The 24,910-nt window shown below is 36.1% G+C and overlaps 1 protein-coding gene across 1 annotated transcript in view; it reads right to left on the bottom strand.

The window, feature by feature from the left end:
* Positions 1–20,989, bottom strand: part of crc (bZIP transcription factor crc) — a 47,701-nt gene extending 26,712 nt beyond the window's left edge. The window contains exons 1-2 of the mRNA XM_081750760.1: positions 20,834–20,989; positions 12,458–12,808 (exon numbers count right to left, since the gene is read on the bottom strand). Of these exons, the coding sequence (XP_081606886.1) occupies positions 12,458–12,677 (220 nt within the window). The 5' untranslated portion in view covers positions 12,678–12,808; positions 20,834–20,989. The remainder of the gene's footprint in view (positions 1–12,457; positions 12,809–20,833) is intronic.
* Positions 20,990–24,910: the final 3,921 nt, after the last annotated feature.

The raw sequence follows: 24,910 nt of genomic DNA, 5'->3' as shown, positions 1-24,910 counted from the left end.
TTATACACCACAACTAAAATGCACTAAAGTGATCGCACGGAGTGTTTATTAAACTTTTAAAATACTCGTGGAGTACAGTACTGTTAAATACATATCCTCTCACCCAGACTTCGAAATGCTTGAACCCATAAGAGATGATACACACAGCAGCTCGGATGAAGCTCGATGCTTTCCACCGAGCTTTGCGTTGTTACACCACGCTCGATAAATTAAAATCCAAGTTCATATACTGATTATACGAAGAAAACTAGCCACTTCTCACGGCGCTTGCTTTAAACTCTTGTAAAGTAAGCTAGCAAGAAATTACTCAACTTGCCAGACATCACTTTTAGAATAACCGTTGAGTAAGCACAAGCTGATATTGTAAATATAATCAGAGCATACTACAAAGCTTTGGGCAGAACTTGAGATGAGATTCTGCCTACCCTGACAAGAACTTATGTATATTACCGATAACTTCCTCATTTACATAGACTCTTACTTGCACACATGTAACCTTCTTTAAATTCATATCTGTTACACTTCGTATCGATCTGAACAATTAAGCCATCCAATTTCAATGGCTACTGCTTGAGAGACAGCATAAAGTCTATTGCATGATGACTAATGGATGTTCTAAATCTCTATTTCGCTACGTTCCTTCACCGAAGTTTACATTGACCAAGTAATCAAACAGCACGAAGTAATGGTGAAATATGTTCCACACTGATAAAATTCTTTTACACGGAGACACGGAAACGGGTGGGGGAAAAATCAAATGTTAAGACGTTTAGACTTGCAAATTCTTGAGTAACAGCATCTCAACAATACCGTCAACGACACGCGAGATGGTACGACGCATGCAATATATTTTTGTAAGTGCAAAATCCTAAACATAATTTTGCATTACCGGTATATGAAAATATCTAAAGTACTGATGAAGACAGAATACCGAATACAAGTTTTATGCTCTGTTTACTTGTTATGTAAGCAGTTTTATTAGGAGTTCTCAATGAAACCGAAGATTGTCTGGTTTCTATCTGACCGATTTTCAAAGTGCACTTACCCTACGAAAAGCCGTGCAATCACACCGGTTGTGTTCAATTGTACAACCATCATTATGGATTATGACCCGACATCTAACTTCCCATTGAGACAAACTGCGCTGAAGCACAAGCATAGAAATTCAATCTCATTCCTCCATGCAAGTTTTCCATAGGTAGTGAGGGCGATGTTATAGACGTCCTTTTAACATTCCAAATGCGCAGAAATCAATTAGGATGGGATCATCAGTTTTTGATAGGAAAGTAATAAAAGGGAATAAACACGGATTCCCATTTCCAACTCCGTGTCATGATAAAAACCGAGGGGATGTGTGGACGCTTCGTCCATAAGGATCCGCACATGGTTCTTGTTTGGTCCGTATACAAACGAGAGGTGTCCTTCCAATACACTGGATTCCTGAAAGTATGCAGTATTCACTTTCGAGTTTTAATCCACCCTACGTACCCTCGTAACCTTAGCCAGAGACAATTACAATCTCCCATGAGAGGTGTCATGGCATATAATTAACTGAATGTTAACACTAGTCTGAGATAAATACAGGCATTATCCAATGTGGCAACGATCTTCAGGTTTAACCCTATACCCCCACCAAATATCCTTCCTCAGTTTACGGAAGTCCGCCTATGTTCAGTAATATCACATCTGAGGTAGTTGTGGACAGTAGACTGCGCAAGATTTAATCTCAGGGTCATGTTATGTTTGGGTCGTGGATTCTCCTTGCCTGTCAGTCGACGAACACCGCGAAGCATCTAGAGGACTTTCACTGGTAAGTTGGAATTAATTTTTTCTGTTGTCGAATGTACACTCATGTCCAAAATGATTGTCGCATATCTATAACTGTCTTCTTGTAAGAATATAATTTGATAATGATTTTGCAGGATACCTTTAATACTGATACTATATGTATAATCGGAAAATGTATATTTGAGGTAAATTTCGTAGGAAAAGAATTATAAATACGAAAATTATAATGAGTAAAATAAAATGTTGCTAAATAGACAAGAAAATTTTATTTTCGTTTTATTGTTCTTATTTACTGCTCTTTTGACATGAAATTTTCCACATACATGTCTTTGCCAATTATTCACATACTAACATTATAAGAAATAAAGGGCGAATTTGTTATCCAATCATATTCCTACAACAACATATTTATAGACATGCGACAATAATTTTGGACATGAGTGTACCTACATTTTAAACGTTTCCCCGACGCTGCTTCAATATTCGGTCGTACAAAAAATATGCGTGAAAAAGAGTCGTGATATGTCCTTCTCAATAACCTTTCACTTTCGGAATTCATTTCACTAGTACCTACATAATATTCCGACACCTCAAGCTCAGACAGCACACTGATAATGAATCGGGTTTTATGTTTCTTGTGCAACTACACGCATGATAGTAGCGATGCCAAATCTCCCATGACTTCAGCAAAGCGAGAAAATTATGAACGTCACCACTACACTCCGGTCATCCTTATTTCCCATTAACCTATGTTTTTTTATTGGACGGAAGAATGGATGATCTACTGAACCTCATTTTGAATGTGGGGTCTACTGAGAAAATTATTCCAGACCTCATCGAGGATAAAACCTAGATCGTCTAGTTGGTAGTATATAGTCGCCTTACAATTGTAGCGCTTGGAGGATAAAGGTGTCATGTAACAAATTGAATATAACGGGAAAATTGACTTTCACAATGTTGTCCGTTAACATACCGCCTTCATCTTTCTAAATATCTGCACTCAGACGAGAACTCACTACATAATGTGTTACGTAGCATGATTAACATATAAGACGTGCATGAATCGCCAGAATGCAACGTTTCAGAAAATGTAACATAACACCTTTATCCTCCAAGCGCTTCAATTGGAACATGTCACATTGAAAATATGGCCCGAAATGGACGTAGGGGGAATCCGAATTTTAACATAATATCGTTGTCTACGTAAGAATATACAAGCAAAACATTAGAATTTTAAAAGATGGCCATGCAGCACTATGAATAGTTTTCGGTAGAATGACCCCTAATCCTAACATTATTCCATTCTCAGATGAATGTAGTATTCCAATGAAAAGTAGGTTACTACAAGTTTCTTCAACATGATATACAGTAAGTATATTATAAGTACCAATTAACTCTTCTCTACTAAAATGGTCACTGACTATACGTACGAACTTCTACTTATTTTACGTTTTCACACTTATTCATGGTATTTTCGTTTAATTAACGCATTAACTTCATAAGAAAAGATATTGAAAGAAAATTATTAAGGCATAGTTCATATCAATTCAGGTAGGAGGGTTGAACTTGATCCTCTCAGATGTTAAAATGCAGAACAAAGTACCCGTATTATTTGTTTTGCCAAAAAAAAAAAAAAAAAAAAAAAAAATCCTGGCCTGAGATACAGGCTTGGGCGCCATTTCTCTCGTGCGAATTCCGACAAAATATTAAAATGCTCTATATCTGAAACGATTCAATATATTTTGTTGCTTCTTGTTTTATTTGGAAGATAATAATTTTACTGATTCAAATCATACCCTCCGTACAGAAATAAGTGTCAAATTTAATATAATAAGCTCTTGTGCTGTAGCCTTCAATTTTTTAATGCTTTTTCTTTCAAAAATTTCAATTTCATTTTTGTTTATTATTATTATTATTATTATTATTATTATTATTATTATTATTATTATTATTGATCAGCACCATTCAGTACATTCCCTAAAAAGGAGTACTTCCACTTTTTGAGTTTAACAGGTTTTTTCAGCAATGTTCATGTTTTAAATTCTGTGGCTAATGTCTTGACTGCATTTCATTTATTTTTTGTTGTTGCCTCAGAAACACCACTCCCAAAAATTCTGAGAATTTTACAAGAGCTATATCTCTAAGGGTACTATATATCCTGAAAAGGAGAACACGCCACTTTTGTTATGAAATTTTTCACAATAGTTTTGTAAGAAATCCACACTCGGACCAATATGCTCAATGTGATGGAATAAAAACGATAAATTAAAGTTGGAACTAGTCAAATGATATTCTTCTGGATTCTCTTTACCCAGAATCTTCCAACTAGGAAGGGTTTCTCGAACAATGTGGAACCATCCAAACTATTCCACAATGTAACAGAATCTTCTAAAATCATCCAGATAATTGTGCCTGGTCTAGCATATAAAAGGAAGGACACATGAATTCACATTTCAGTTGTCAACAGGCAAACAAAGAGAGCAGTTCACCGAATTTGAGGTCCAACATTATCTGTGAGCTTTTGTCAGAATCATGCTAATTAACTAAGCTGTAGGGAGTTTTGTTGAAATGGCTGAATTTGAAATACTTTCTTCAGGTTAGGAACAAGAGTGCTTATTCAGGATTCTGTTTCAAAGTCAAGGTGTTTTCAGTGATGACTTTCTGTGTCCTAAATGCTTTGACATAATAATAACAAGGAGTCTTTTCTGGTGTGGATGATGATTTTGTATCTGCAGAAGACAAACTACACTCCCTGAATCAGTTAGCTATGATGATGATGTTAGTCCTGTTAAGAAACCATGGTCAGTGCATTCAAGTTGTACGTTTTATGCACAGGGTTCTCACATAAAAGTGAAGATCGAATTCCCTGACTTTCCCTGACAGAAATTTTTGTTTTCCCTGACAAATCCCTAAATATAAATGGAAAGATATGGGGCAAGTTCTATCATACACTTTTTTAACGCCCTCCTCCATCCCCATCCCCATCAAACACATACTCCTTTAATTAGCATTTACATATCTGTTATGTTCAATATGAGTAATTGTTATTTACACAAAATTTATCATATAAGTATGTAATACTATATGTATGATACAGTAACACATACCTTGACATTTTTATTTTTTTCTTGAAAAAACGATAAAAAGCAATATAACAAGCAGTCAATATATTGCCAACTCTCCCTGAGACCAATTACTATCAGTCCTAATATGAAATGAAATGAAACCTTTAAGTTTTACGTTCCAAGGTTATGTCGTCTAGGCTAAAGGAGATGATGATGATGAGAAATGATTGAAATGGTGGAATGAAGAAAGTGGGAGGACACGGGAGAATCCTGAAAAAATTCATGCACACGGTGTTCGTTCATCATAAAGTTCGCCTGGCGCAAGCTGGGATCGAACCAGCGACCTCATGAACCAGAGGTGAACACTCTATCACTGAGCAATCGTGGCTCACTATCAGTTTTAATGCTGACAACTCTGAGACATATTACTCCTCACATTTGCGTTTTTTAAACAGAATTTTGTTTGCTTTCAGTTCTTGAATTTGAGCGTCTTGTTCTTGTTTGTAACATAATTCCATTTGTTTCTTCTTTGCTTCCAATTTCTTAACTTTAGGACTTAGTTTTCTTTGTTTTCTTTTTCTTTTCTTTTTTTTTTCACCTTTGATTTTACTTTCCTTTGCACTTCTGATTCGTTTCTGTTTTTAAGGTATTCGTCATAGCGTCTCCGAGCTAAACAAACAGAGAAGCATTCTTCGATCAACAGGAAAAGATTCTACACCTTCATAGTACATAATTGCATCATGCATCCGCCTCTGTGCTATCAGAGAATCTTCGATTTAGTTTTAAGTGTCTACAGTTAAGTGTCATATTGACTAAGAACCCGCCCTCCACTTAGACAATGCCGTGGGATGAAATTAAACAGTTTCACAACATTCTACAAATGAGAATATTCTTGTTTTTTGTATATTAACTTGACAAAGAAATCATCTAACCTGATCCTGCTCATCTTCTCTTCGTATTCTCTTAAGTCATGAGACCTCTGATTTTTCAGTACAGACAGAAAGACAAACTGACACTTTGCTTTCTCAGGTACAGAATCAGATATTCTGTTATGCTCAGCAGAGTTTGTAAGATGTGTTTCATCCTAGTCTGCGCAAGTTCTGGATTGTTCTTTTATAGCCTGGGGTCCAAAGCTGACAGAGCACGTACCAATTTGTACTTCAAAGGACTCCTTCAACAATCTTCTTGATTGTGCCCAGCAAAAAGTTCCGACAGTCAAGTCTGAAAGTTGGTTTATCTTATCTGATGCTTTCAGTTGTTTCAGTAGTTTTTCTGTTTTAAAACCGAGATCCACAAATGACAAGCCATACTTCGATTTCTGCTTTTACATGATCAATTATCACCCTCTCTGTCTCATACACAAATACACAGAACTTCACTCCCTCAGCATGAAATAGCAACACTGCATCACTGTCATCATGGGAATGCTATATCATTGTAGTTCTCTTCTCAAGCCAATCTGTAGAACTGATAGAGATGAAACAATGTTAGATTTTAAAAAAAGAATGTTACACTTGCACATTTACGTTCCCTGACTTTCTATGTCATTTTAGGCAAAATGCATGATTTCCCTGACATTCCCCGATTTTCCAGAATGTGGAAACCATGTATGCATCAAGAAAGCACAGCGAAATTACTGCAGGGTGGGTAAGTACACCAATCAAAACTGACCGAACTCTTTGAAGCACAAATTGCATCTTCACAAGAAAATGAACCAAAAGAAGCTTGTGCCGTGAATTTATGTCAAACAAAATGTGATTGCTGAATCATGTGAATCATACAATTAAAAAGTGCACGTTCTATGAATTATCACAGTGTCCCTTCAAAGGTATAAATTTTGCATCATACTCCATCTGCAACAAAATGTATGGTAGACAAAACAAGAAAAGTAAGGGTCTGCAAAGGTATTGTTTGGAAAACCGAATCCCTATCATGGTCATCCTATGAATGAAGCACATATTCAAACTGTACAGTCATTTTATCTGGAAGAGTGCCAATCAAAAAGACACTATATAACAATTGCAGGAGAAAAAGTGGTGAAGTGAAAAGATACCTGAACCACAGTATTTAAAAAAATACTTTCGCCACATATAAGACGAAATATTCAGTATTCCACTTGGGAAAATCAAAATTTCATGCACTACAACCTAAGTGGGAAGTTCCACACCCACCTTAGAGCCTTCTGTTTGTGAGTGTATTGTGCCAGTTTTGAATTTTGCGTGGTAACTTTGAAGAACGTACTTGAAGACGTGACATCTGACACCTTGGTTGGACGTGTGAAGTCGTTAGTAGTCTGTGATGTACAACGAGAAAGAGACTGGTTTGTTTCACGAATGTGGTGACTGGCCTGGAAATTGAAAACTCGCTTTACAGACACTTGGTCTGGAAAACATAGCAGAAGCTCTTCTGAGATCACACATGCAACATGGACAGAAAATAACCTCATACGAAAATTGTTGCCATTGATACCTTCATTGACGAACTTGGGAGATGGACAGTGAAAGCAGTTACACACAAACATCTGAAAAACCTGCACACTGCAGAACAGAAGGGATATGTAGAGGCTGAACAGCTATGTTTAGTGCTTCACTGTGATTTTCCTGAGAACTGGTCTGTGATTCAGCTACAAGAAATACAAGGGTATCACTGGAATAATGATCAAGTTTTAATTTTTATAGAAATCACATATTTTCAAAACAAGATCAAAGTGTTGCAGTAATAAGTAATGATAGAGAACATGACTCAGCACATGCATTGTTGGTAACACAAAAAATTCTTCAACAGCTGCAATCACAGCCAGAAATCATCATCGATATTTCTGATGGTGCCCCTAGCTTCTTCAAAAATCGTTACCAACGGTTTGAATTGACGAGGTCGCTTGTACCAATGGGGAACAGGGTCTTGCGATCGTGTAAGGGGCCTGCTAAAGCACCACGCTACCAAATATAATCTTTCAAGCCCAAGTTTAACTGCCATTCAGAATGTCGAGGATTTTACAAGTGTGCTGAAGTCATAGGCATCAGCAGCCCTCATCCTGTTACCCAAAAAAGAAGTTCAGAAGACACATATCTGGACTCACAATGATGAGCGAACTTATTGTAAGAACTTTAAAGAGCACGAAGATATTACATTTGTCCAACCAAGATCTCAGAAATGGCAGGAGAATATTCAGGTTGACACCCTACAAAAAATAATGTTTGTGGCCTATGTGTATGATTGTGATTGGTGGCTTGCAGAGGTTATAATATGTTGTAAGTTAAATGAAATTGTTGTGAATATTATGCTACAACATGGACCGGCTGCTGAATTCACAATGTTTTAAAGATCGTGGGTGTCCAAATTCATATTGATTCAACAGGAAGGTACTAAATATCAAAGGTTGATACTGATGCAGTTGAACACATTTCTAGTTCATTTAACTGCTAATTTCAGTTGAAAGCAGAGTGCATGTAAGTGCTATGCTTCAGAATCTGTAATTTGTTTCGGAACTTGCAAATGAATTTTGGAAGCTTTAATACGTTTCAAAGCTCTGTCTCTTATCTTTATACAGAATTACAAAACTATGTCAAATAAGACTACATTTTAATTTCATGAGACCAATATGGAAGCTCTCCTTTTTAGGGCACTCTGCGTTCCAGACCGAATCAATATGGAACATATAGAAACAAATTATGTTATGCGGAAAATGATATTGGTTTGCTCTGGAACCTACTTTAACACTAATTCTTATTGTAGTATTTGATTGTATATAAAATCATTGTCAAGAGTTGTATAAAGTACACTATACGAATAATTGGTGCTGAAGAATGTAACAGACGGAACACACGAAGTCGGATGATGTCCATGCGTAAATATTATGTTATAATGTATTTTTGAAATACACATAATTCACATCAAAGTAACGACTCAACGTGAGTATGAACAGTAAAATTCGACTTTGAAAACTATATGTAATTTTTTTTCATAGTATACAAAATTAACTTCTGCTTTCAAATAGCCAAATAGTTAAGATGAGTGCATCTTTGATATATGTGGTACCGGGTTCTATTTCTGACTAGGGCTTACAATTTTCAGTGCTGGTCCAACATCACAGTAAGACAATTGGAGAGTTACTACTGTAGAATATGAGATGTAGTAATCTTCTATCTTGAGAGAGAGAAATCATCAGTTGGTAGTCCGTACAATGAGCACTTGAAACATGCGCGGATTCTGAACTAAAGCAATCTAGCAATATATGTATTCTAACAGCAGATTTCTCATAAATTCACATTTGTATTCGGTGATCGGACACTCCTTCAACATAAGGGATTAACCATGCTATAAGAACATCTACAATGAATCCGTATGTAACCGAACCTGTTATCAGAAAAATGTATTTAATAGAACAATTATGACCATTATTATTATTATTATTATTATTATTATTATGGTGATATGCAATACTCACAAGACGAAACTTTTTCCTTTTAATTTTGGCAAAATTTCGAGTGTATATATATACATAAAATAAAGGGAAACACTAAGTTATATTGACTCATAGAAAGTATGGATTACATATTACAAGATGAAAACAATTCGAACCTTTTAGCACTCCTACAAGCTGAAATAATTTTCAATATTTCGGATATATAAGTGAAAATCCATTTTTAAGAACCAAAAAGGTTTCAACGATATTGTGCAGTAAGATCTTCACATGTACATAACTTCAGTATCAGTGAACTTCTTAAATTTTTATACGAAGCAATGCATTTTTAAATACTAACCATTATGAGGGGTCTTTATAATACTATTCATTCCCCGTAGGTAATGTTGAAAAAAAAATGAAATTGAAATCTTTGAGTTTTACATCCCACGGTTATGCCCGCTAGGCTAAACGAGACAGTGATGATGAGAAATTAATGAAATGGTGGAATGAAGAAAGTGGGAGGAAACGGGAGAACCTCGAGGAAACCCACGCACACGGTGTTTGTCCACCACAAAGTTCATTTGGAGGGACCAGGGTTTGCACCAGAGGTCTTATTTTACAGTATATGTACGTATTAACGTCTGCCTGCAATCCTCTTGGCGCGGTCTCCTGCCTCCCCAACCACCAAAGATGAAATCCACACAAAGTTCAATGCTGCCTAAAATTTCCATTAATACTGAAGTTATAAGCATGTGAAGATCTTAATGTACAATATGAGTTACGTCTCTACGCTCACTGAAAATGTTATGTGATGATCTAGTGATTGTATTTTCTAACTTACGAGCCAGCGGTACAGAAAGCCAAAAATAACAGTAATGAGCACAAACGTGCAAATGCTCTTTAGTCGATCATAAGTTAGACTCGAATCTCTATGACTTCTCATATTTTAATCCTGGCATCTTATGTCTAATTTAAATACACATTTCTTACTCTTATGAACACGAAAGTAGTTTTACTGGTCATATAAATGCCTATTTAAACCACATTTTAGCTTTAAGTCATATCAGACCCGAATGATATAAAAGCATACTTTTGGTCACATTTTAGGCGAGTTTCGCTTATTGCTCAGAAATATATTTGCCAGACTAGCAACGAGGTGATTTAAAACTTATTTTCTTAGAAATATTTAGTCTTGTGCAACGGGATTTGAAGGAATACAAGGATAACAGATCCTAACCTGGCGTAGCATCAACACTTCGAAAAGAGAAACTACATCGTCACCTCGACCTTTGCCTCCTTTCTTCACCTCTGCAGTGATCCTTCAAGTCCAGTTTATTGCTAGGTTAGGTTAGGTTTTAGATTTCTGGGCTTTCAGCATCTACAGCCATTTAGCCCCTCACATTTGAGGAATGACGTCCCCGGCGAGCACACTATTCGGGAAAATGAAACGAAGAAAGGATTGGGGAAGGAAGGAAGCGGCCTGGGATCTATAAGTTAGGTATCATCCCGGTATTTGCCTGGTGTGAATGAGGGAAACCCAGGTAAACCTCATTCAAAGTAGCTGGCCTGAAAAAGCGTTTTACACTTTTTCGACCGAGCGTCCCCTCCAGTTTACTACATATTGTATAGAGCGGTATATAATTTTTTAAGTGTAACTATTAGCAAAATTTGAGTTGAGTTGATTTTGAGTTTTACGTCCCTTTCAGCAGCGAGGCTATGTGAGACGTGGACCTACCGATTAACGTGGAATCCGAACCACATGAACTCCAGCCGGGAATCGAACCCGAGTCTCCCACGCCAAAGGCGCGTACGCTAACCGCTTAGCCACGACGGAGCTCTAGAGAACTTTATTTTTTACGCTAAAATGAACACTATTTTCATTTATGTTTCCTCTTTATGGTACCAGGATTGTGTTGTGATGGACGTTACAAGGCGTAAGAACATTTATTCAAAGAAAAATTATTTTGTAAAGGTTCCAATAAAACGCCATTCTGTTTATTTCTTTATAGGGTCAGCAATGTATTGTGGTCTGTCCTTCATAGCTTAAAGATATATTCGGAACAACGTAATTTTGTAAACTTCTTCATAAATTGCTATTCTTAGGAATTCTTATTATATAATTACTTTTAGAGGTCATTCAGTCAGAAGTATTTTACCATTTTTAGGGCATTAATGCATGAGTATTTTCAGGTCATAGAAATTCGATTTGTTGTAGTAACCCTTCGTACGTACTAAACCCAGGAGTTCAGATGAGATCCTCGCAATAGGTGACCTACCGGACAGTACATTTGTTTTCTTGGTCGAGTATGAATTACATGACTGTATAATTTACCTTGAGCAGGACAGAGAAGTCACTTGAATAAGATCGCGTAAATCTGGAAACACACCAGGAGTGATCCAACAAAGGAATAATACATTGAAATAATTATTTGTGTTAGATCCTTCAAAATGGATAGGACAGTCTAAATTAACTTTCAGGCTTTTGAATGAATGTGATTTATTACCGTTTGTGTTACTTGTCCATTAACTAATAGTTTAGACGATGTTTAATATATTTTATAAGAACAGAAAACGCACAATAAAACAAGTTATTACTTACTGGACGAAAAGTAATACGAAATACAATATTATAAACGTAGGTTTTAACTTTTCACTTTTATATTATTATATATTTCGGCTACTTTCTTACATATACCGTACGATTGGCTAGTCATAAAAACATTATCTTTTTAATATGATCCTTCACTTCAAGAAAAACTGAAAAATGGTGTTCATCTGAGGAAGATTTAACTTACTGTGATCGTTTTTAAAACAAAATTTCTGAAATGAGACAATTACGGCATCAACGCTCTGCTTACTGTCCTATTGAATGTGCCGTGTTTGGTCTAGAAATTTATTTACGATAAATCATTGGTGGTGATCAATTTTCCAATGTGGTGGATTAGAAAGCAAGTAGTATAATATTTTTAGTTTCATATATCATGTAAAATATATGTATGTAATGCTGTGTTTTTCATCTTCTTAGTTTGATAATTTTATCAGTTTCTCGACTTTTGATGTATAGGTTAATGGGCGTAAATCAGGTGGGCGATAGATCACCTTTTTTGAGAATGTTTAGTTTTTGAATTATTACATTTAAAGAGGAGAACAGTAATTAATCATTAGACTAATCAACGTGTAAGCATTACTTATTCCTCACCTTCTTTGATCCAGTCATCCAAATCATCTAAAAGTTTTTTGGCCAATTCCCCTCGTGACACAGGCTCTGTCTTGATGGTCTTGTCCAACTCTGCCAATTGATGCTCCAACGGCACTTGCTGAGCTACGTCATCGAGCAGCCATGATGATTCAGATGTTGGAGAGGGCACACCCAGAGGGTCGTGCTCCTCCTTCCATGACCATGGAACATAAAACTCCATTGTTTGTGGTCTTTGCTTCGTTTACAGTACCAAGAAAACCAACGAATTGGTCGTATTTGTTGTAAACTATCGAAGAATAACTTTGTGTCGACAAGGCGACAGAAAGAGTAAAAAACGACGCCATATTGGACCTGCGAAATAGGAATTCAAATTAGAAAATGTGTATTAGAAAACTAAGCAAAGATTGGCGAGTGACAATTCATATATAAAATACTAAATCCCAAACATAATGCACTTCTAAGGTTGATATATATCGGGTGTTCTAAAAATGGCGCCTACGGACTGCAGAACACTATTCTATAACTCAAAATAAAGCAAAAAATATATATAATTATATAACTTTCGGGTCCTCGTCTATAGACAAGAAATGCACTATACGGCAACGTCGCAAAGAACCACAGAGTTAGATCTACCAATCCACCAAATAGCTACATCAATTCTTTCCAGATGGTAGTTGAAGTCGATACATCTTCACACTAACCCACTTATTAGCGTAACAATCGATGTAACTGTTTAATGGATTCGTGGATCAATGCTACTAGTTCTACGTTAATATGCAACGTTGCAACATAGTGAAACTTTTTATTCCTTACAGCGGCTTGAAGGAGGCCCCGGAGGGTATATCATTACATAATATTTTCGCTTTATTTTGACCAGAAGAATAGCGCTGTGTTATCCATGGGCGCCATTTTTAGAACACCCGATATTTTAGTTCCCAATGACCAGTACACACACAAGTGCTCACGAAGTCAAATTTTGCGAGAATTTGGCTCCTTTGTCACGTTTAATTAGACTACATTCTGAGAGCTACCCTTGTTTCACTCACTAATATAACTACGACAAAATATCACTTACATTAAGGGGTAACTATGATCCAGCTTCTGTACTTATTTAGTATCAGTAATCTGTCACTTAGAATTAGTGTTTCTTCTTTTCGCATCATTAAGACATTAAAATTATTAATAACATGCAAAGTATTTCAAATACTTATTCTACTTAAGTTTTTTAAGATAAATTACCACGTAACCAAAGTTTATCCAAGCACCACTTACAACAACAAAACGACTCACAAATATATATCGTACATATCGATAAGAAAAACTTTGTACAAATCTCAATATACACAACAGAACAGATAAATCTATTTAAGTGATTTTGCAATTTAAGGATTAGTTGATGCAGTTAAATACGGGAATATATTTCATTTGAAGAGAAACAGTCTCGTGTGTTATGACCACATGTATAAATTTGAAAAAAAAAAAAAAAAAAAAAAAAAAAGTTTCTCCATACAGTAAATTTGTTCATAAACTGAGTAATACAATACAGTACTTCGTTACCTGATTTCAGAGCACACTTGAAATTACTGAACGAACAGAAAAGTAACTAATACTATTAATCTTCAGAGCGAAAACGTTCTTTCACTTGCGACTGTTAATATCAAGCATTTTAAACGCCATATGCTTGATGCAAAAACTAATGAACAATTCATAACGGATACGTACAAAAAGGGATTATCAAACTTACGAAGAACTTCGGCCCATAAACTGTTATCAAGCACAAGAAAAAGATTTCAATACGAACATATGACAAATTAAATACGATCTGTTATCGAAATTATTTGCCATATGTGTATCTGAAATGTTTATATGGCGCAATATTATTTACATACTAATTATTTGAGACCAGACTACAACAGAGCATGTATTCATGCCGGTTTTATTACTGTTAAACACCTGTAATGACCTAGGTCAATATCTCGCACGCACGTCAAATAAAATATCAGGACGAAATAATAAATTTTGTATTAACTGCAAACTGTAGTTAACAAATTAACACTTCTCAATTATGAAAGAAAAGAAAATAAATTTGATTTTCCAGCCTGTCTCCTATCGACGTTTACATGCTCCCCCCAAAAAATTGTGAGTCAACGTCTCTCCCTCACTAGTTATGCTTCTGTAGGATGTTACGATTACGACTAGTACTTTTATATATCTCTGACATCTGAAATCCGAACCCATTTTTGTTCAACGCAATATTTTATACAGTGACAGGAATAACAGAAGAAGCGCAATGGTGTATTCTCTATGAAACCTTTCCACTGTATGTTAAATCAGGTATGGAAACTACTTTGGAACAATGGACTATACATCTCCATACAGAAAAGAAGACTTCACATACGTTGAGGCAGGATAAAGCATCTGACTTGATTGTAAGTAGACAAACGAAATGTACATAAGAGAAACGTCCAACGGCTGTGCTAGGCTCAATGAGACAATGTAATAGGAATAGTAGAACAAGTCATAGCACACATACCTTTACTGTGGTTCTAATCCGCGGCAAACAGATTTTGCGGTTGGCAGTTTAATGACGCCAGTAGACAAACAATTGTGGTACAAATAGGATGAAGAAAGAAAGAAAAAAAAAAAACTGGAAGCAAATAACTTCTGTGGAATGAGGTTTAAGTTAAGCCAAAGGAAAGAATAAATAAGATTAATATAGATCAAATTTAAAATAGGTGAGAGGCCAAAAATGAGAACGTTTACGTGGATCTAACACAAAAGAAGGCAGAATCAAGAATGAATGAATTGGGGATTCACTGAACATAGCAGATCTAAAGAAATACATACAATGAAGACACTCGAAAAGCTTTGGTCATGTTCTGAGGATGGGCACGAAATACAATAATAATAGAAATTGAAGTTGGTTGGTTGGAATGAAATGAAAGCGTTGTTTTACGTCCCACTGTTATGCTGGCAAAAAGACGGTGTTGAGAAACGAATGCAATGGTGGAATAAATGAAGTGGGAGGAAACAGGACAACCCCTAAAAAAAAACACGGACACGGTGTTTATCCACCACAAAGCACACTTGGCGACCAGGGACCCGAGGCAAGTTGGTTGGTTAGATTAGAGTTTAGTCACCCTTTCAGCGTCGAGACTATATGAAACATGAATCTGCAATTTAAGGTAGAATCGAACACGGAACCCCGTGCACTAAAAGCGAGCCGGCGCGCGCTAGCCACTCGACAAGCGGGCAGGGTGGCAATCAAGAATGGTTTCAGAGACAGCAATCTAGATCAGCCGTGTGCAAGAGCCGACCCGCGGGCCATATACGGTCCGCCTAACCCTGTCTTTCGGCCCGCTGGTCAGTTATTGAAAACAATAATCATTATAATTTTTCTCTTTGATGAAACCTGTTAAGAGTGAACTGGATATCTTCCATCGATCACACGGTGCGAAAGGTGGTAACACCTTAAAGACAAGCACTTGGCAATCGCAGATACTTGGGGGAAACTTCCCTCGGTATAAGGATTGCTAGATGTACCGACTAAGTTCTAAATACATTATTCTGCTCCTCTTTAGTGGTAAATACAGTATTTTGGTTACCAGTATAACAGTTGTTTTGTGTTGATGATGATGTAAATTACGATAAACATGTTCCATCATTTAATACTATACTATTCAATTGTCGTACAAATGATATACCTACAGTGAAGACCGCGAAGCCATTTAGTTGCACACCCCTGATCTAGATGAAGAATGGGGAATCTTATGACAAGCGTTTCTTGAACTACCTTTTAAACTGCACAATAATCCACAAGAACAGAAAAAAATAAAATTATAGTGCACTTAGTAGCACATACAAAGCCTCAAAGTTTTAAAGTTAAATAAACAAGCGTCTTTCACTTACATTTTATAGTCAAGTTCTAATCCTTTTATCTATTGTGTAAAGTTTTCTTAATAGCCTTCAATTATTAAAAGGAAATAATGTGTATTTTCTTCTATTAATGCCAATGTATAACTATGGGGCTTTCAATTAGTAATACTATTTGTAAAATGTGAAAACAATTTTCAGGAATGTATCAAAAATACTACAATCTGTAAACATTCTGACTAATAGAATGTAGTTTGAAAAACACAGCCACATGAGAAGTGAAAAAGAAGTTAGAAAAATATTTGCGATAAGAACATTCTCAAGATATCATATTTTGTTTTCCCTTCTGTCACCAGACGGTTAGAGATTGTTCAGAAGGGGAACATTTAATAATCAAGGTTTTGGATGGTCTATGTCAGTTTCCGAATCTGTACTCCGCAGATCCTTTCGCTAAACTATTTTATCATGCTGCCCATTACTGGAATATTTGTAATGTACATTACCTAAGTTTCAACCGAGAAGAAGAATACAATGCAAGATCAAAGGAGGAATAAAATTACCAACCAATATTGAAAGACATAGATCTATACAAAACGCATCTCAAATCAAGAATTAAGCTATTAATACGCAAGCAGTACCAGGTCTAGCATATTCATTCGGATTAATAAATTGAACAAAGATTATTATTCCCCCTCCTCCGAATCACTTGGTAGTGATTATGGTTCGTTAATTGTAAGTGTAATAACTATACAGTGTGGACGTATGGCATAAAAACTACAGTGCATAAAACACGAACCAATTTGTGTAGGTGGCCCTCTAAAAAAGCAAAAATACTATCTAACTGAGTCAGGGCCAGAGCGCAGCAGGTGAACCCGAGCGGTAGCAAGGAGATACGTCTGTAGGGATTAGGCGCGTCACCGACGGTGGGTATACGCATAAACAAGGTTGTTTACAACGGCTCACTGTAAGTTACATTACCGGCTCCGGAGCGGTCGATAGACTTGGGGGATCGTGAATACCATCCCTAAACAAACAGCAAATTAACAGAACTTAAAGGAAGATATTAATTCTGCAGCGCAATTTCAATTTTGTTTGGGAGAGTCAAAGAGTTTCATGGTTTGTTATTAGATCCCTTCTATTTCAAGTCTGACTACTGTCGATGTGTGTTTTCCCGTACCTCCCTCGAAAGAGGAAAGGCAAGTTGCTCCGGGCGAAATCTTTCAATTTCGGATAAGAAAGCGTTGCCAGAATGAATTATTTCACGGACTTCGTTCTGCACTGCCCTGTTAGCCATTTTAAGTAGTCTATGATCTTCAGTCGTCAAGAGCAAACGACTGAATGACAAATTGGCAACACAGCCGAGGTCATTCACTTTTTTCCCTAAGCAAAGAGAGGATTTCCTCCGTAAGAGGGGGTGGGAGTGAGGCCGAAGTGTTTCACATATTTTCCGAGGGTGCACTTGAAATAGAACGGCCGTAGTATATTAATATATAATTCATTAGAGAGGGTCGCGGAAAATTTACAGTCGCTACAAAGGATCTGCGACATCAGAAAGATTGGGAAACGCTGGTCTATATAATTTTATAAATACATCGCCGCAGCCTCTTCCCTCTCTCTTGTCTTCTGCACATGCATTACGCCATTCCGCCTCCGCCCTAGTGAACTACGTTTATCATTATTATATTGCTGTATTTCGATGTTCTGTGATTTTCATTAAATAACATAATACACGCTTACTAAAAATTACATAAAAAAATCAAAAATCAACATAAATGAAAAACAGAAGCTAAGATAAGAAAATAATGATGTTCATGGATAGCATAACTCCCCCAAATCCATCGACGGCTCTGAAGCCAACATTGTGACTTACAGTGAGGTGTTGTAAACGACCACGTTTCTGCATATACCCACCATCGTTGATGTGAATGGTCCCTACTGACGCATCCTCTCGCTAACCGCTCGGGCCCCCCTTACTGCGCTCTAGGCCTGACTAGGTTGAATGGTATTCGTGCTTTTCTTAGTGGCCACCTAGCACAAGTTGATTCGTTTTATGCATTGTAGTTTTTATGCCATATGTGCAAACTGTATTTATACTCATCACAATTACAAATATGGAATGAAATGAAATATTTGAGTTTTACGACCCACGGTTATGCCGGATATGCTAAAGGAGACGGTGAAGATACGAAATGAATGAAACAATGGAATAAAGTGGGAGGAAACGGAAGAACCCCGGGAAAACCCACGCTCACGGTTTTTGTCCACCCCAAAGTTCACTTGGCGGGAACTGAGATTGAATCCGGAAATGCATGCACCAGAGGTAAAGGTCCTACTACTGAGCCATCGCGGCCCTACGATTACAAATAACGAACCGTAATCACTACCAAGTGAGCCAGTCACTAGCAAATGATTTGGGGAAGATACTAAATAACACGCAGGTTTAGTGCATAACAAAAGGTGATGAGAATGTGGAGACGCTGGCTCAGTGGTAGAGGGCTCACCTGTGGCGTATAGGGTTCCCAGTTCGATTCCAGGCTATAAGTTCGTGATGGACATCGTGTCCATGGATTTTGTTTCCTCCTACATTGTCATTCCAACATCTCATAATCGTAGGACCTAAACCTGTAAATTTAATTTTAATTTAACAGGAGATCAATATATGAATACAAGGAAACCTTTCCCAAATAGATGGTAAAATGTGACTCATCAATAATCGGACCTGAGATTATTTCTTATATTTTACAAGAAACCTAACCAATATAAGAATAATTGGTGCTGGACAAATTTTGGCATGCTACATTTTGGAAAAATTACAAGGTAAAATCAATACACTGCATGAACAGACATATTTATGAGGAACAAAATTATGACGGGGGCGGAAGTAAAAGGCTACAATATATAATACGGATTAAATAAGTGCATATTAAAGATTATACTCTATTAGATACTATTTTCCACCGGCGGTGTATTTCTGCAAACTGTACGGAAGATGTACCGGTACAATATATTATTACAAGTGAACCATTACTAGTGTGAAACCATGACAAGTGCTATTGAAACTAGCATCACTGCAAAAACATACTTTTTTCACTACCTTGGTTACGAGTATACCTACCGTCGTTGACGCGCCTGCTAACTTCCGATGCACTATCTACGTGTCCACCAGCTCCGCCCTGCCCTGACTCGGTTAGATAGCATTCATGCCTTTTAGTGGTTACCTAGCACATGTAAGTTTTTTTTCTTTTTTACTGTTGCTCTTATGTTATACATCCGGACGCCGTATTTCTATGCAAATCGTAAAACAATTGTAATTTTCAACATACTTTTGGTGGCCCCCTTGAATTTTATATATCCTAAATCCAGTAATGTCATATCGCCCAGCGCAAATCTTTTGGAGTACACTAAAGAAATTAGTGAAAAAATTATAATTTTTCAATAATTGGCCTATTTGGAATGATGTGCCGAAGCTTGAGTACCTGGAATAATTTATTGCCACAAATTAGTCATTATGTTCTATGATCTTTTATTAAAAAAAAAAAAAAAAAAAAAAAAGTGAAAAACAGCTGTTGGGGTGTAGCTGCATCCAAATTTAATCCTGGAATCTATCGTAAACTACGAATTAAAATTTCAACGATCATGTACTATGAATTATTGTACTGTCCATCAGTATTGATTTCCCAAATATACCCTAGAACAGGTTTTAAAATTTGTAGGAGTAGATATACAAGAGAATTCCCCACTTTACTATTATTATTTTGTTCAAGCATATTATCAATCTGTACGTTATTATTAGAGCATACGCAAGGGTAACAACAGTCTATAATGTCTCAGGAATGAAAAATGTATTTTTTTTAAAACATTGACCTACTATTGTACACCTGCACCGAAAATACAGTATATGGTAGCTTACCGGTTCTGGGACGGGTGCTATTTGATAGCTCTAATTTAAGCATTACAATTTTACCAAGTGTTGCCCCCATATTCTTAATCTGCACCATAGCTTGCTCGAGAATTTTTACTGGATAGTGCATTCCATAGTACTGGTAACGGAACTTCAAGAAAGTCCGTCTTTATTGTACCCATATTCTTAACTCGCCCCTACTACCTAACTGTGGCATATTTACAAGTTTTTGTTTATTATATTCAACACGTACCATTCAGAATTCATCAGAGTTCGAAATTTTCATTCCATATTGTAAAATTTTAACATTCGTCGTATTGCCGCCAATTTCTCAACATAATTACGTCGCTGTCAACAAGTCACAAGTCACTTGATTTATCTTCATTAAAATATACTTTTTACAAGATACTACATATAAATTAATGACACGTTACTGAGTATTTATGTTTATGCTTTATGTTTCACAATAACAAATTAGGATAAGGTACTTCAAACTCACATGCAAAGTCGGTCATTTAACAGCGACTTCCTTATTGCAGAAAGAATTATTTTTAAAAAATTATGTATTACTCGTATTTCAACAAGAAAATATAATTTCTTACCTCATAGTGCAAAGTTTTCTTTGCACACTTGCGTGTGCGGTTTTTTTACACTAGAACCCCATTTTCACCGCAATATTTGCCGAGATAAATTTTCTATCCTCCACTTTTCTCGTTTCATGGGTAAGCAATGATCGAGGAATTCCGTGATGATACCACGAATTTATAGAGTTTTGTAAAGTCTGAATATTTGATTATTAGTGTTGCATGATCTTAAAGAAGACTAAATATTTGGTTTATTTGAAAAAGTTACATATGTGGTTAAGTTCATTTTTTGTTAAAATTTGAATAATCTTGAGGAACTATATTTCTGCGCGGATTAAGAAGTGTTATTATTGCATCAGATTTTGTAGTTGAGAGCAATGACGTCACGGCATTTACCATGTAAGGAGAAGGAAGGGGAGTTCGCTCAAAACAAAATTTTCGTGGAAGGAATTAAAACAAAAAAAAAAAAAAAAAAAAAAAAAAAAGAGAGAGAGAGACACGTGTAATTCTTCAGATATAAACAAAAGAAAAGAACAATTGTCGTATTCTTCTAATCAGTAAATTAAAGATAACGCTGTCAATATGTAAGCGTGATTTAAAACCATAAATACTCAAAATCAAGAGTACGTCTGTTCGCAGGTGAATAAGATTTTGAAGCGTAATAGGAAAAAGAATACTTACCCCGAAATTTCTCAAAACTGGAATGCATAAAACTGCATTTTACGTCTATGTTAGAATTTTTTAAAGTATAATTTTGATATTTCCTCCCAATATTTTAGCAGACTACAATGTTTTATTAATTTCGTAATTGTTAAGCGCTAATGCGATAAATGATAGGAAATACTTGGATTTCTTCTTTATGTGAAGTGTAATATCAATTTTTATTACATGAAACTTGAATTCGAAACAATCCATATAATGGAAGCCCGGTGGTTCACCTCTAGTGCGAGGGCCCCGCAAGTTTGCAGTTGACAACATCGTTTTCGTGGCTTTTCTTGAGGTTCCAGGGTATTTTTTAAGCTACCTTTTTGTATCCAAATGGATACCCAGTGCACTTCATAAATTTTTAAGTGGCTGAAAGAGTACTTGAACAATAAATTACTTGGATTTTGTAAATTTAAAATTATTTCAATATACTTTGGTTTTGTGACTATATGTATTAGCTTGTATTCTGTGAATTGGTATGAAATTGGAGAGCTTTACCCTTGAAATTTCAGATATTCCTCTTTCCTTCGTTTCGCGTACTCATTTGTCTACCTCCAGATGCTAGCACTTTCATTCTACTCTAATACAGAGAAAGTTAATAGACAACTAAAGAGGTAGAAAGGTTGAAGTCGAATTCTCATATGTAATGGTCCAAATGACACTTGGCTTATATGCCTTTTGAATATTCTCTGAGAAAAGATAACAGAAGAAAAGAACTTGCTGTTTCGATATTTAACTTTTATGAAATGCATTTTTTACTTATCTTTAGCTTACAACACATTTTTGTTCGTTGTGTTATATGTAATTTCGAAATTTTCATTTGGTAAATAAAATATTTGAATTTATGTGCGAAAAATTGTTCTAATCATTACTTCTTTTTCAGCATTTGTTTTGGCCCATGTTGGTTACTTTTGATGCTTTATATTGTCGGTCATCTTTAGACTAAGTTTTGATAGAGTTAGTTAAAACTTCGTTAAGGGTATCCAGGTAGGATAGCATTTCGTTGAGGATGCTTAAATCCACCATGTTTTCTGTGTCTTCTGATGCATATTTTACAAAATATATTACAGAAAGTGTGGTATTCACTGGTTTCATGTTTCTTCTAGGCGATGCAACTTGAATGTTTGACACAAAATGTTAGTGTGTAACGGGGCCTTACGAAGACCTTTAATTTAATATCTCATATCATGATGCAAAAGTTCCAATGTCTCCTAGTGAAAATGTCTTCAATATGCACTGACGTATACACATAAAATGATTTCTTTAGGGAAATGTTTAGTCAAGATCACGTATTGTTATTTCCATATTCAATAGTTTGTTGTTGAGTTGAGTTGATTGTGAGTTTAACGTCCCGTTCAGCAGCGAGGCTATATGAGACGTGGACCTACTGATTAACGTGGAATCCGAACCACATGAGCTCCCACCGGGAATCAAACCCGGGCCTCCCACGCCAAAGGCCCAATAGTTTGTGTCTTGTATTGTTTGTTTTGTATCCTCTCCATCTGTATCAGTCGCGTGTTTTTTTTTTTCGTCCTGTCTGTCCAACTTTTAAAATATGGACATAAAAATAAATAAATAAATAAATAAATAAATGAAGGAAAATAACCAATTATGATAGCACAGTATAGTTTTATCTTTAAGTACCGACCTAAGGCGGATCTGAGCCAGAATGTAAAAAAGGAAATGTTCGCTCTTGTTTTAATGGCGATGTGTTGAATCGGAAATGAAACAGTTAGCAGAAGTCTGACAAAAACGTCATTTTTTAAAAATATCATTGTTTCAAAAGTGTACATTATACAAAAATGCACTTTAAAAAATCTCTGCGTTTGAATTTTGCTGTGTGTGTCAAGGGCCCTTTTGTGCCTGGATACCCAGTAGCGATTTCTTAAAAAATGCACTGCGAGGTTCTCCCATTTTCTCCCACATTCACATTCCACTAATTATTTCATTTTCATCAACTTTAATTGGTCAGTTGTATAAGATATTAGAAAACTCGAGGAAGGTCTGTCAAGAATATGGAATGAAGATAAATGTTAGAAAGACAATAGCTATGATGACTGGAACCATGATGGAGGAGAGGAGAGGAGATAGGAGATAGGAGAGGAGAAAACAGAACAGTTTTCGGCTAATTTTCGATACCTGGGTAATATTATTAGTGATGATATTAAGTGTGAAAGTGAAATAAAAGCAAAGATAAGAATGGTGAAAGAAGCCTTTAGGAGGAAGAAGGTACTATTTTGTGGGACTATTGAATAAAGAGTTGAGGAAAAAGATACGACATGAATAGGGAGGCGCACGAGACAAGATTTGAGGCTGTCTCGTCTCGAAAATGTGCTGTAAAAGTCATATCTCGACTCGAAAAACGTATATTTATCTATTGGAAGAACTGTGTCTCGACTCGAATTTTCTCAGGAAAATTCTGTCTCGACTCGCCTCGTACGCATCCCTAGACATGAAGCTTTCGAAATGTGAATGTGGAGAAGAATGGAGAGAATTAACAGGGTCGAGCGGAAAACGAATGAGATGGTTTAGAAATGGTGAGGAGAAAAGAATAATTTTAGATATTATTAAGAAGAGGAAGAAAAGGTGATTGGGACATTGGCTAACAAGCTCATTGGGACATTGTGAGAAGGAATGGTGGCAGGAATGAGAGGAAGGGGGCGAAGGAGACTAGAATGTACGATATCAAAATAGAAAAATCGTACATGATGACGAAGAGGTTAACGGAATACCGTGGAGCATGGAAGCTTCTCAGTTGCGGCAAGTTATCTGCCAATAATGGCAGAATACCTATGATGATGATCATGGGCGGCGATTAGGGGGGGCAAGTGGAGGCAGTTGCCCCCACTTTTTTGAAGTGACTCCTTAATGTATATAGTTTCATTTGGAAATGTAAAGTTTTTCTATGTACTACTGGTTCATAGAAAAAATGGTGCCATACAATATTTGCTGTTGTGTGAGTACATATTGGTTATTTGTCTTCCCGTGGAGTTAAGATAGCTACAGGAATTGCATTTTAATTGCAATCTAAAGCAATTAATATTGCAATTGCTTATTTCTTTAAATGTCGTAGCATATGCTTGTAGTATTTACTGTCTTTCATTTTCTAAGGGTAATAGCATACATTTAATGGCATGTGTGGAATTAAAAATATAAGTTGTACATTAATCTCCAGTTTCAATATAACTTCTACAAAACAAGCTTCATTACTTATTACTATGATTAATTTTATTCTTTCCATTTATTTGTTTCGCAAATTTGTTATTAAATAACGTAATCACACAATTTTCCTGACTGAATTTTAAGATGTTCATGAGCAAGGAATCAAATCTCTTCTTACATTTTTGTTCTGTAAGAGTGCAAAGGGCTAGTACCTACTTGCATTGCTCT

This window comes from Thermobia domestica, chromosome 3, assembly GCF_964235325.1.
Source record: "Thermobia domestica chromosome 3, izTheDome1.hap1.1, whole genome shotgun sequence".
Taxonomy (NCBI): Eukaryota; Metazoa; Arthropoda; class Insecta; order Zygentoma; family Lepismatidae; genus Thermobia; species Thermobia domestica.
This window is presented reverse-complemented; position numbering and strand designations above follow the sequence as displayed.